This window comes from Ceratotherium simum, chromosome 22 (assembly GCF_057802395.1).
Source record: "Ceratotherium simum simum isolate JZ-2026a chromosome 22, ASM5780239v1, whole genome shotgun sequence".
In the NCBI taxonomy this organism is placed as follows: domain Eukaryota; kingdom Metazoa; phylum Chordata; class Mammalia; order Perissodactyla; family Rhinocerotidae; genus Ceratotherium; species Ceratotherium simum.
Genome location: NC_141921.1, coordinates 36,531,826 through 36,544,501, shown reverse-complemented (window position 1 = coordinate 36,544,501; position 12,676 = coordinate 36,531,826). Strand labels below are relative to the sequence as shown.

The window sequence follows — 12,676 nt, the reverse complement described above, 5'->3', positions numbered from 1 at the left end:
TTTTCCCCCCAAAGCCCCAGTAGATAGTTGTATGCCATAGCTGCACATCCTTCTAGTTGCTGTATGTGGGACGTGGCCTCAGCATAGCCGGAGAAGCGGTGCGTCGGTGCGCGCCCGGGATCCGAACCCGGGCCGCCAGCAGCGGAGCCCACGCACTTAACCGCTAAGCCACAGGGCCGGCCCTAAAAGGAGATTTAAAGCTTGAAATTCAGGAAAATACAAATGGCTGTATATTTTAAAGGGTAACTATCGCACTTAACTCCAATCCTGCTCAAGTCCTTTTGATTCCCCATCCTAAAGTTCTACCAGATCATTCCTCACATGGGGAAGAGGTTTTCCCAAGCATGAAGCGGGAGCTTGTTAGTCTTCCTAATCTCTATAAATGAAAAGTAGAACAAAGGAAAACAGTCTAATGCTTCAGAACCAAATGATCTTGGTTTGGATCCTAGCTCCACCACTTACTTGCAAGACATAGGATTTGGGGCAGAGAGAAGTTCTCTAAGCCTCAGCTTTGTAATGAGTGAAAGGGGATAATAACAACACTTACCTCACAGGATTATTGTGAAGATCAAAACAGAAAAACCTATGTCAATGTCTGACACACAGAAAGGTCCCAGTAAATGGTAAATGCCAGTAGACAGGTAGAGAGGGAGAGAAGTAGCAATACTAGTATACTAGTAGTGACAGTATTATTCAAAAGCACATTCACTCACCCAGAGTGTTCGCCTTACATCTACTAGAACCAATAGCCAAAACAGCAGCAAAGCCATGCAACTTCTCCTGGGAAGGTTTTTCAGTGGATCCATCTTCATTCAAGTTCTGTAGCAAATATGCTCTGAAGAAAAAATAGAGGGATACGTGAAAGCTAAAGCAGTCTACTCCCATCATAGTTAGGAGAAACTAACCCTAGACAAATTGAAAAACCTGTATCTCAGTTTCTTAATCTATTAAATGTAGTTGATTGTACCTGCCCCTTTCTGGTCTCATAAAAATTCCAATGGGTAATTGTTTCCCAAAGAATATCTCATCCTCTGGAATGCTCCCAAAACACAACTCCAGGACAAATTACTTTAGGCAACAGTGAATACTATAATTACCCTCTCCCCTCCTGGCCTCAGAAGGTTGGCAATGCATATATTAAAGGTTCTGAGAAGCACTGTAAAAACTGCTTAATTTTATTCATCCAGCACTTCCCAAACTCACTTGCCCAGACCATCTATTCACAGTTCAGTTTAGAAAGTGTTGGCCTAATGGGTCAGATTAGAGCCTATAAGCTCTCAGAAGGCAGCAACTTGGTCAGCCTTGCTAATGCTATACCCCCAGGACCTAGAAAAGTACTTGGCAAATAGCAAGCACTCATATTTGTTATTTACGTTTATTGCTCATATTTGTTCAACAATTTTGACTCAACCAATAGTCCTTTCTCTACTGCAAGGTATTCACACTAAAAGATGTTAGTTAAGTTTTACAATGATCTAAGTCCCTCTCAGCATAAAAGCCCCATAGAACAGGAGGTGAACAGTGAAATTCTACAGGGACAAGAGAAAGAGCTTAAAGGGGCCCAGTGAGAATGCTAAAAGGGGGAGCCACTCCTCAGCTCCAGTTTGTCACTGTCATGTGGGAAGTCGGGCCTAGTTTTGCCAGTTCTTCCAACGTAAAAGCCAGAAATCTTGATTTGTTAATAAACTCCCAATTTTTATACACTGAAAATGATCTAAAATACGTAAACAAATCACACAGAACAAACAAAACAAGTCTACAGGGTGTGCAATTTGCAATGTTTGCTATAGAAAGGGCTGGATCTAGATTTCTAAATACTCTATAATTCATTAAGAAATTTCTTTTCTCCAACTACATACCATGAAATTTAAAGAGCACTTAAAGAGCTTCATCTTAGCAAATAACAGAAATGACAGTATTTGGAAAATTACATTAACTTTCTTTGTATCCTACAAGTAAAATGCTAGAAAATATTTAAAGATTTATAGAAATTAAACTTCCTGTTGACTCTCCCTGAACTATCTGAAAATTCCCTCATCAGGCACTCCTTCGTATTAGGGAAGAAAACATTATAGCAAGGGAAAAAAGGAAAAACAAAAACCCTAAGCTGATAAAAAGGAAAAAATGTGAAATTCTGCTTCACCGGGGACCTGCAGAGTGATCAGTACTTAGAACTACAAAGTTCAATTGCAGGAATTTTCAGGATCCTAAAGAAAATAAACTACCCAAAGATCCAAATTTCCCATTTCCGACATCCTGGGCAGGCAGCCCGTCACACCTAGTGAAGGATGCATAGGTGTCAATGAGTTGTAGCGTGGCTGGAAGCAGGTTCTTGGTGATCTCAGATGACTTATGAGGATCAGTCTCCGCAGCCATCTTAGAAAAATGTTCATCCAAAGAGACCTGGACCTTCGAGATAGCAGCATCAAGGGTGTAGATGGACTGAAGACTAGGAATTTCATGGAGTTGCAAGATGGTGGTACAGTCGATGCTACAGAATGACGAGATCTTTAAAAATACCCAAGGATATTAATTAGTTGTGGCAAAAGGCTGTGGCAGAACCCAAGTTCTGTCATTATGGATCCAAAACTAACATACCTGTCGAGCAAAGTATTCCTCTACAATTTCAACATCGTATTTCACTGAGCTGCACTTGGTGGATGCCAGTTCTAGGAGAGAACCAGCATGTTCAGCCTTCATTCCCTGCTTGATAAGGTGATCCTATTTGGACAGTAAGAAAAGTGTTTGGGAGGATCAATAGAGACAGAGTCTAAAACTTTCATTACCCTTACATTAAAAAGTTCCCAGAAGTACAGAGCCTGTCGGCTTTAGCTATCCCTTAGCAGCAAGTTCTGTGTTACACTGTGGTACCTTTATCCAGTTGACATAGGAGCTGATCCGGAGGCGGGAAGACCACCGCAGAGTGTGTAAGATGTCACATTCACTCATCTCAGGCGAGTTCATGGCCAGCTGGTTCATATAAGACTTTGATGGCGGCAAAATTCCTAGGATCCTCCACAGTATCAAGAAGTAATATTGAAGGGCACAGGCTTCCTGGAAGAAGCAGAAAGTGCTGTCACAGAGGTAGTAGCATTTGGTACTGCCACAAGATCTCCCTAACAGTAGAAACTGTTCCAAATACAACTTTTAAAGCAGAATTGTGTGGAGTCCTGATTTTCAACTTAGATTTGCCTCTCAAGTCTGCTCTCCAGGTCTTTCTAGAGAATATACCTAACAATAAAGCAGAAATGGTAAAACACACAAATAAATGATTTGCTCCATATTCCGCATATTTCACAGACCAAAACAGCTGTTCTAAGACAACTTTGCCTTCCTAATAATTTACCAAGTAACCAAGAGGGCAGGACATTCTCCTCCGCAGGCCCACAATCAGCTGGCCCTTTCTGCAACTTGAATTGCTATTATGGCTTCTAGAAGAACAGAGACACATTCATGGGACCAAAGAAAAAGCTCATGGGACCAAAGTGTGAGGCTTTCAATATCACCCATCAACCAGCACTCACAGGAGATACAGTACTTAGGTGGCCATTAACTCTCAAAGTTATAATTCTCTCAAAGCTAACAAAAAACATGCAAAAATGATAAAATTGTCTCTAAGGTGAACACCACCTCCCAAACTACACAGAAATACTCAAGTTTCAGTCAGTTTTACAAATTGATATTTAATAAACTGATTAGATCCCAGAAGGAAACTTCTGATAGAACTGCTACCCAATTATCAAACACATCCTAAACTCTTCATAATGAGCCCAGGCTTCCATGGTCTTACCAGTGCTGTTACATTCTTGTTTTCCTTTCTCCTGACTGTATCAAGCTGGGATCCAGCTGCAAGCAGGGATGTCAGTGCAGTGTAAAGCTCATCATATTTGACAAGCTTGGAGAAAAGAACATCACATGCCTAACATCAAAAAAGAAAGACAATCATTTTTTCTTATTTTTTGAAATATTTTTTCCGACTACCCATACACCATCACTTAACCTCATGATTGACAAAACAGCTCATTCAAACTATAGTTATTAATTTCTCACTGCAGCAAGATTCCCACTCAGGGAATCTTCTAAGTTTATGGGCTATTGTGAGCACACAAGTGCAGGCTTTAGAATGAGGCAACTATGTCCATGAAAATACTAACAGAAACAGTCTTCTGGAACAGTGTGTCAGAGGTGCCAAACACTAGGAAGGACGCACCCTACAGCAACAGTGGAGCCCAGCAAATAAATTTCAAAAATAGTATTTTCCTTTTAGAATGAGCTCAAATCCTAATACAGACCAAACTCCCTCTTTACAAAAAGTAAGTCTTTCCCTTTCCCCCTGACAGACTGATTTTGGAGAAAACCATCTGACCCAAATGTAAAATGAGATTTTAAAATTCCTGGTACCACAGAATCAAGTCGGTTCAAATCATCTTCTGAGGCTTCTGGGGACAGGACACAGTAGAATCTGGGTTGTGGGACAGCATCTGAAAAACAATGTGCTTAGTAACAGGATGGTTTCATTCTCAACTCTGTTTAATAAGTATAAAATGTCACATCTAAGAAAACACTTTGGAACAGGGTTTCCCAACCTCGGCACCGCTGACATTTTGGGCCGGGTCATTCCTTACTGAGGGAGGCTGTCCTGTGCTCTACAGGATGTTTAGCACCATCCCGGCTTCTACCCATTCTCCCAGTTGTGACAACCAAACATGTCTCCAGACAGTGCCAACGTCTTCTTTGGGGGTGGGGGGCACAATCGTCCCCAATTGAGAACCACTGCTCTAGGAGTTAACTAAGGAACTCTACAATCATCAAGTTAATCACCAAAATTGTATCATTAGACTGACTATGTTAAACTTCAATGCTGGTTCCCCAATATCAAAGGGACTAACTAGTAAGAGATCCCAATGACAGTAAATTCATACTAAGGCTTGATGAAAGTTTCCACAAAATACACTTAACACCTAACAATGCTCAGAATGAGAGTAAACACACACTGAAAATGAACACAAGTGGCACCTCATCAAAAGAACGGACAACTGCTATATGAGAACCCCTGGAGAGCATGTCATGGCTCCCATTATTTTCTGAACAGTATACCACCATGACCCCAAAGGAAATTCAGCCTGTGGGTTAGAACCACATCCATAAGGAAAACTTAAATTTAATCACTCAGAGTGCCAGGAATCCATATACTACACTCCACAGCAGGCCACAAGGATTCCTAATTCTTGTCCCAATGTTTTTTTGTTTTTAAATAAATGTGGGATATGTGAGAGTCTAATTCTGAAAATGTTTTGAATCTGTAGGTATTTGCCACCCATAAGGAGTAAACGAAACCAAATGACCAAAGATCCTTGACGAGTCTCCAAGCTCCAAATTCAATCCCGCCAATGAGAATCAGTTTCTTATTCACAGCTTCCTTCTGACCTGATGAAAAATGCTTAGACCAGTTTTCTTCTACTTCTTTGAACCCATGATAGAGAGGGGTGGTCGCCCGGCGGCCGCTGCTGTCCTGGGATCCACTTGCCCACCCAAAAGGAGGACTTAGCAGATTATGCTGCACCTTTTAAAACACAAAAACTCAAATTAAGAAAGATACACAGTCACCATTCTGCTTCTAACTCCAGGCATGATAACTGATTGGCATATCAAAGTTTGGGAAACTCACAAACCAAAATAAAATTTTAGATTTTTCTGTGACTTGTTTTGGGAAGTATCTTTTTGCTAGAGTATAGAATAGTGCTCAAGGAAACATTTTACAAAATGCTGACTATAATAATCCTTAAATGGCCCTCCCATCTTCATTTTGGATCCCTACAACAAGAGAATTTACTAATCCATAAAATTTGCCATTCTACCACCATTCGACCACTAACAAATGCTCATTGAGGGACGATGCTCAGGGCACTACGCTAGACAAAGGCAAAGCTGGGTAATTCAAAGGAGGACATCTGTGAACAGAGCCTATAATCTAATTTTAACAAACGCAACAAATCAAGTAATCTACATCATCACTTCTGGCTAAACATTAAGTGTGAATGCACATACACAAGTCCAGGTGGTCTTCCTAAAGACCTAAAGACTTCCTAAAGACTCAAACCGACCACAATGAATAGCTAAAACCTAAAGTGAGCAGGTCATTTTGGTTTTGATCATGGTAACTCAATGGCAGCTAGTAAAGCAAAGAGAATCTGTTCATCTGTACCTGTTCAAACAGATACACAGGGGCTTTGGAGTACTGATGAAGCAGATAATCAAAGATCAAAAGGAGACGAGCCAGGATGAGAGGCACAGAACGCATCTGGGCATCCATGTTCGCACTCAACTCCTGGATGAGCTGCACGAAAAGGGTCAATATGGCCCGCCGGCCTTTCTCAGTGAAGTTGTGGAAAATGAGAAGGAGTAACTGCAGGTGTTCTATATTCAAATCTTCTGTCTCATTGGGCACCACCCCTTGCAGAGCATTCTGTTTCATTGTCGACAAAAACCTACCACAGAGAAAAGGAGAATATGTCTGGTGGGAAAAAGGCAAAACATTCCCCAAGAGTTACAATGTCAAGTACTAGAAGAGTTAAACTTCTTAAACCCAGGCATTAAGATAAATTAAGGAAATTAAGGACAAATTAAATTAAAGACAAAAATCTGCATGTAAAGAGAAGATAAAAACTAAACCTGGGCTACAAAGAAAGCCAAATCTGGCCACAAAAACATTTCCAAGAACCCTTTAGCAATGTCCACTGTGGCCACAGTAGTGTTACCACCCACCCTGCCATTTCTGACAATGGAAAGAACTGCAAGCTCCCCAAAAGGTGATTTTTTTTTTCTTAATTAATAAACCTGAGCAGGTAGAAATAATTCAATTACTTTTCCCTATACTTTTGATTCTACAGTTTAATTCTTGTTTTGAGAATTTACACTGCAGGTGAAAATCACTGCACGATTTTATTTAAAAATAACTCGGTGCACTAGAAAGCAATAAAAAAGAAATTATACTTCTCAGAGAACTTGTCAGAAGAGCTTTTATGCAAAAAAGGAATGAAGTAGCCAACTGTTCCCACTGCCTTTGGCTATTAGGAAAGAGATTTGTGTTTTAATAAGGGTTTGCCTCACCACATCCCACCCTCCACCTCCTGGCTTTTTTGCAAGATTCCACCAGGAAAAATATACTGGGTCTTTGGCATTCAAGGGGGTTTATGATTTCTCAAATCCAGCATTAGAGCTATTTGATCAGAGAATAGGGAAGAGAAAAGCAAAGCCTTTTAGGAAAACAACCTGCTTTGAAGACTCCTAACCATGTAAACAAAAATGGCAAATATACGTCCATCTAAAGAGGATTTAGATGATTAATCTGAGCTTCCCTCAAGTAAAAAAATTCTTTAAAAGTTGTCCAAAAAAGACTGCAAGTCACTCTAAATGGTTTTATGTTGAAAGCAAAATAACCAAAGACAGAGTTGGCTTCCCTGCTCTCCCTCTTTCAAAAAACCAGGTCAGGATAAAAGTGGTTACATTCAGGATTCAGATTCTATCTCATAATTGCAACCAAATCCCCCATGTACTAAAGGAAGATTCTGTTTCCAGACCAGAGCTTATGAACTTCTGTGTTTTACACAGTACATCTTCCCCAAGCTCCCCGCATCAGAAACACACTCCTCCACCCTCGCCACTCTAAACACGATCGGCAGAGTACCGTCTCAGAGCCCCAGAGTAACTACAAAGAAGGCAAACAAATTTTAAGAAGTAAATAACCTTCTCCACAGGGCTTCTCTTGGAGGTATCTTACCTGTCCCAAACTTTAAGGCATTCCGGTACATCGGGATCACCTTGAGCGCCGGCTTTATGCTGCCAGATGAGCAAGAGGCGTGAAAGTACAGAGAGGCTTTGGGGGTGAATGTACAAGGGCCAGGGGCCCTCAGAAAAAGGAGCGATGCCCAGCTGCTGCAACAGTGTGTTCTGACATGAAAGACAGACAAGAGACCATTAGGAAAAAGGAGGGAATGAGGCCAAAAGGTTACTAATGCTCACTAACGTTACTTTTTAATACCGAAAAGAATACAACAGTCCCCCCTTATCTAGGGGGGATAGGTCCCAAGACCCTCCGTGGATGCCTGAAATCACAGATAATACCAAATCCTATACATACTCTTTTTTCCTATACATACATACCTACGATAAAGTTTAATTTATAGATTAGGCACAGTAAGAGATTAACAACAATAACTTTTCTTTGCTATATTCAAATTGCCAGCATCACTACTCTTGCGCTTTGGGGCCATTATGAAGTAAAATAAGGGCTCCTTGAACACAAGCACTACGACACCATGACAGTCCATCTGATAACCGAGACGGCTACTAAGTGACTAACAGGCAGGTAGTGTATATAGCGTGGATACCATAGTCAAAGGATGATTCACATCCTGGGTGGGATGGAACAAGACAGCTCAAAATTTCATCAAGCTACTCAGAACAGCACATGATTTAAAATTTATGAATTGTTTATTTCTGGAATTTTCCATTTAATATTTTCAGACTGCGGTTGACCATAGGTAACTGAAACCCTGGAAAACAATACCACAGATAAGAGGGGACCATTGTATTTTAAAGAAAGGAGGACAAGAAAATCAGATTTAGAAGTGGTTTGGAGAAAGATCATTTCATTCAAAAATGAGAAAAATATAAAGGAAAAATTACCAACCTAACCCCATTAACACCAATAGTTACTTAGTGTCAGAAATGGGGTCCTGAGAAAAGAGAAATGCACTGAGACGGCAGAATCAGAATAATTTACCAAATGGATAGAACATGAAAAGTCTGTGCCTTCAAAAGAAAACTTTTTGAACAAGTGTAACAGCTAACCGTTTTTCTTTCATAATCAGTTACGTGCTACAAATAACATTCAAAAGGTGGAGATCCAATAATGTGTAGGTCTAACAACTTGTATCAACAGTATTAGCAGAGGAATTTTGCCTATAAGATGTCAAGGCATCTAGAACTAATCGGGGTTGTCTTTCCCTTCAGTTGTAGCATGTCTCTCAAATGAGCTTTACTTTCAGCTCAGTTACCTAAGCTGCAACTTATCTTCTCAAACACACACACAAACTGAACAGGATGCCAGTGGAAAACCAGACAAAAGCTTGCTTTCTCATTTGGCTTCAGAACACACAAATCATGATTACCTCAGGATATAGAATAAATTTCTAAGTCTGCCAAATTAAATTATATTCTTATAAAACATCCTAGAGGACTCCATTCCTTGGAAATAATTATTCAAAATGTCACACCTATCAAGAGTAGTTCACCTGTTTTGGGCTGTTAGCACAGCCTAAGTGCTGTACATACACCGTCACACTCAATGCTCAGAGCTGTAACGTTAGGTGGGTATGTGCTCCATTTTACTGATGAGGGAAATGGAGCTCAGAATGGTTTAAGGTGAACACAACCAAAGCCACAAGATGACCAAGTGTTGAAGTCAGATTTATCTCTAAAACCTACATTCTTTTTTTTTTTTTTTTTTTGCTGAGGAAGATTCACCCTGAGCTAACATCTGCACCAATCTTCGTCCATTCTGTACGTGGGTCGCCGCCACAGCTTGGCTGCAACGAGTGGTGTTAAGTCCACACCTGGGAACCGAACCCAGGCTGCCAAAGTGGAGTGTGCCGAACTTAACCACTAGTCCATGCGGCCAGCCCCTAAAACCTACATTCTTAATCACTATGCTCACCATACCCCAAAACGACTTCTCAATTCCTGACTCACGGAAACAATTCAAAAAAATAAACATGCCTGAGCTATATCAAAAATATTAACTGTAGCCCTACTGTAATAAAAAAAAAATCTAAGTGTTCAAATCAAGGGACATGCAGCCATAATGGTGGCAACTATAAAGACCAAGGTAAACGTACAAATGTTATACATAGGGGTTGGCCCCACAGCCTAGTGGTTAGGTTTGGTGCACCCCACTTTGGCAGCCTGGGTTCGGTTCCCGGGCATGGACCTACACCCCACATTGGTGGCCATGCTGCGGCAGCGACCCACATACAACACAGAGGAAGACCGGCATAGATGTTAGCTCAGGGCAAATCTTCTTCAAGCAAAAAGAGGAAGATTGGCAACAGATGTTAGCTCAGGGTGAATCTTCCTCAGCAAAAAAAAAGTTATATATGTGTGTATACACACACACACACACACACAAAATAGTAAAATTTGAAAAAGCAGAAACCAAGAGATGTTTTGATGTTCTGATTATAACTATAAAACTATGCAACTATCTATATAGATAGGTACTAGAAGGAAACATGGAAAATTAAAATCATGAATTTAGTGGAAGGATTACAGTTAACATATATTCCTTATAATGTTATTTATACAATATTTTTTTAAGTAAAGTGTTTTTTTGTCTGTCTTAGGTCAGTTGTTTTAGGCCTCAGCACTGTAAGAAATGAGCTAACATCCCTCATACATCTGGCTTTTCCCTGTCACTGCAACTCTTATTAGCTTAAGTAAGAGGAACTGACTTCTAAGAAGGAAGCCCGAGCCACAGCACAGCAGCACAACCCTGGCCGACACCATTCCCTCCTCCCCTCCAAGTCCCCCTCCTCCACCCCTTTAACATCGGCCTTCCTGCAGCTCCGGCTCCAGCCTTCACCCCTCTCGCTATCCTCCGTCCATCTCACTGTTCCTCATTACTTCAACAACTGCCTCTTGGCGGATAATTCCCAAAGCTGTATTATCAATCTCAGTTTTTTAACTCTTTTTTAGAGTTTTAAATGTGAGTCTAACTTTTCAGACTCACATCTCCAACTATTTTTTAGACGTCTTCATCCTACTAGCACCTCAAAATTTCATCATATTTAAAATGCTTTTTTTCAATAGTTGTAACGGTGACTGTTTATTTAAACTGAAAACATTAATAATATACAATGTACAATTCTTGCATATAATTCTTGAATACAAAATTCTTGTATACAATTCTTGTATACAAAAATACACAATGGTTTTTCTCATTTGACTAAAAGGGCTACATACTGACAAAGGAAGTGATATAATCACATAGGTAATGGCTCTGCTAACTGCCTTTAGCTTACTCCTTCCTTAATGGAGAGCCTCACACTCGGCTACACAATTTTCTAGACTGCACGAAGGCTTCAAGGCTGGCCTACCATAAGTGACTAAAAGAAAGTTGTGTTGGTAAGCTGACACTGACTTGTTTTTAAAAACAGAGAGAAAACAGCAAATTGTGCCTCGTGTACCTAAAGAATCCAAAGGCTCATTCTGAGTAAATGTGAAATAAATAAGTGCTCCAAGAGTAAATACAATCTCTGAGCTGACTTAAACCTAGGAGTGAGCCAACTGAGCATTCAATACCGCTCCTTCTACCTCCAAACCAACTCTCCTTCCTGACTTCCCGATTTCTATTAAAGACAACAGCATCCCTCTAGTTTCATTTGCATTTTAGACCCAGGCAATATCTTAGACTCCTTCCTCTCCATGTCCTTCACCCCATTTAGATAACTTCCTATGATTTCTACGATAGGCCTTTACCTACACCATATCTCCCCCTTTTCTCATGATCCCACACTAATTCAAGTCATCTTTATTTCTTCAGTACCTTTATTTCTTGGCACATAGTAAGTGCTCAATGAATACTTACTGAATGAACCCAGACCACTGTAGTAGTAATATTATTATAATTTTATATGTAATATTAAATATAATAATAAATACAATAATATTAAATAAGAATAATAGTAAAAAAATAATAAAGACAGCAGCTAATGTTTAACAGGTACTAGTACCATATGGCAGGTACTTTTTTTTTTTTACTTTTTTTTGTGATAAAATAACATAAAATTTACCATTTTTACCTTTTTAAGTGTACAGTTCTATGGCATTAAATACATACACATTGTGCAACCATCACCACCATCCACCTCCAGCTCTTTTTTATCTTCCCCAACCGAAACTCTGTACCCATACCCATTATACATTAATGGGTATATTAGTGTATATATAATATAATACATGATATTTTGACATAATAAGAACTACACATCTTGTCTTTGTCCCATTCCTGGCACACAGCTCTTAAAACTCCTGTAACTTCTTGAGTGATGGGTGAGAGGTGCATCTTTTGTTATAAGCCCCTTTCATTAACACCTCAGTTTATGCTAACGAGGTGACTCTTGGTGGGCCATAGTTAGCTTCAGGATGGGGGCTGGCTGCCAGAGGAACCAACCATGTGATTAAAGGGCTAGATGGGCCGGCCCTGTGGCTTGGTGGTTAAGTGCGCGCGCTGCAATGCTGGTGGCCCGGGTTCGGATCCCGGGTGCGCATCGAGGCACCACTTCTCCGTCCATCCTGAGGCCGAGTCCCACATACAGCAACTAGAAGGATGTGCAGCTATGACATACAACTATCTACTGGGGTTTTGGGGGGAAAAAATAAAATAAATAAAATCTTTAAAAAAAAAAAAAAAAGGGCTAGAACATTCAGCCCCGACGCCCAGAGAAGGAAGCGGGGCCAGAGACTGAGTTACTCACTGATGGCCAATGGAGCAGAACGCCAATGGAAAACCAGACAAAAGCCTGCTTTCTCATTTGGCTTCAGAAGACACAAATCATCTTAGTAGACTGCTTTATTAGACAAATTTGAAAGAAAAAATTGAGGGGCCATGCCAACC

At 40.3% G+C, this 12,676-nt stretch overlaps 1 protein-coding gene across 8 annotated transcripts in view; it reads right to left on the bottom strand.

Annotated features, from left to right (window-relative positions):
• The window catches only part of UBR4 (ubiquitin protein ligase E3 component n-recognin 4), a 134,403-nt gene that overhangs the window by 98,639 nt on the left and 23,088 nt on the right, over nucleotides 1-12,676 (bottom strand). For all 8 annotated transcript variants that reach the window (XM_087446698.1, XM_087446699.1, XM_087446697.1 and 5 more), the window contains exons 18-26: nucleotides 7,781-7,950; nucleotides 6,206-6,488; nucleotides 5,428-5,563; nucleotides 4,402-4,481; nucleotides 3,791-3,919; nucleotides 2,872-3,054; nucleotides 2,599-2,721; nucleotides 2,279-2,508; nucleotides 714-835 (exon numbers count right to left, since the gene is read on the bottom strand). In XM_087446698.1, the coding sequence (XP_087302824.1) occupies nucleotides 714-835; nucleotides 2,279-2,508; nucleotides 2,599-2,721; nucleotides 2,872-3,054; nucleotides 3,791-3,919; nucleotides 4,402-4,481; nucleotides 5,428-5,563; nucleotides 6,206-6,488; nucleotides 7,781-7,950 (1,456 nt within the window). The remainder of the gene's footprint in view (nucleotides 1-713; nucleotides 836-2,278; nucleotides 2,509-2,598; nucleotides 2,722-2,871; nucleotides 3,055-3,790; nucleotides 3,920-4,401; nucleotides 4,482-5,427; nucleotides 5,564-6,205; nucleotides 6,489-7,780; nucleotides 7,951-12,676) is intronic.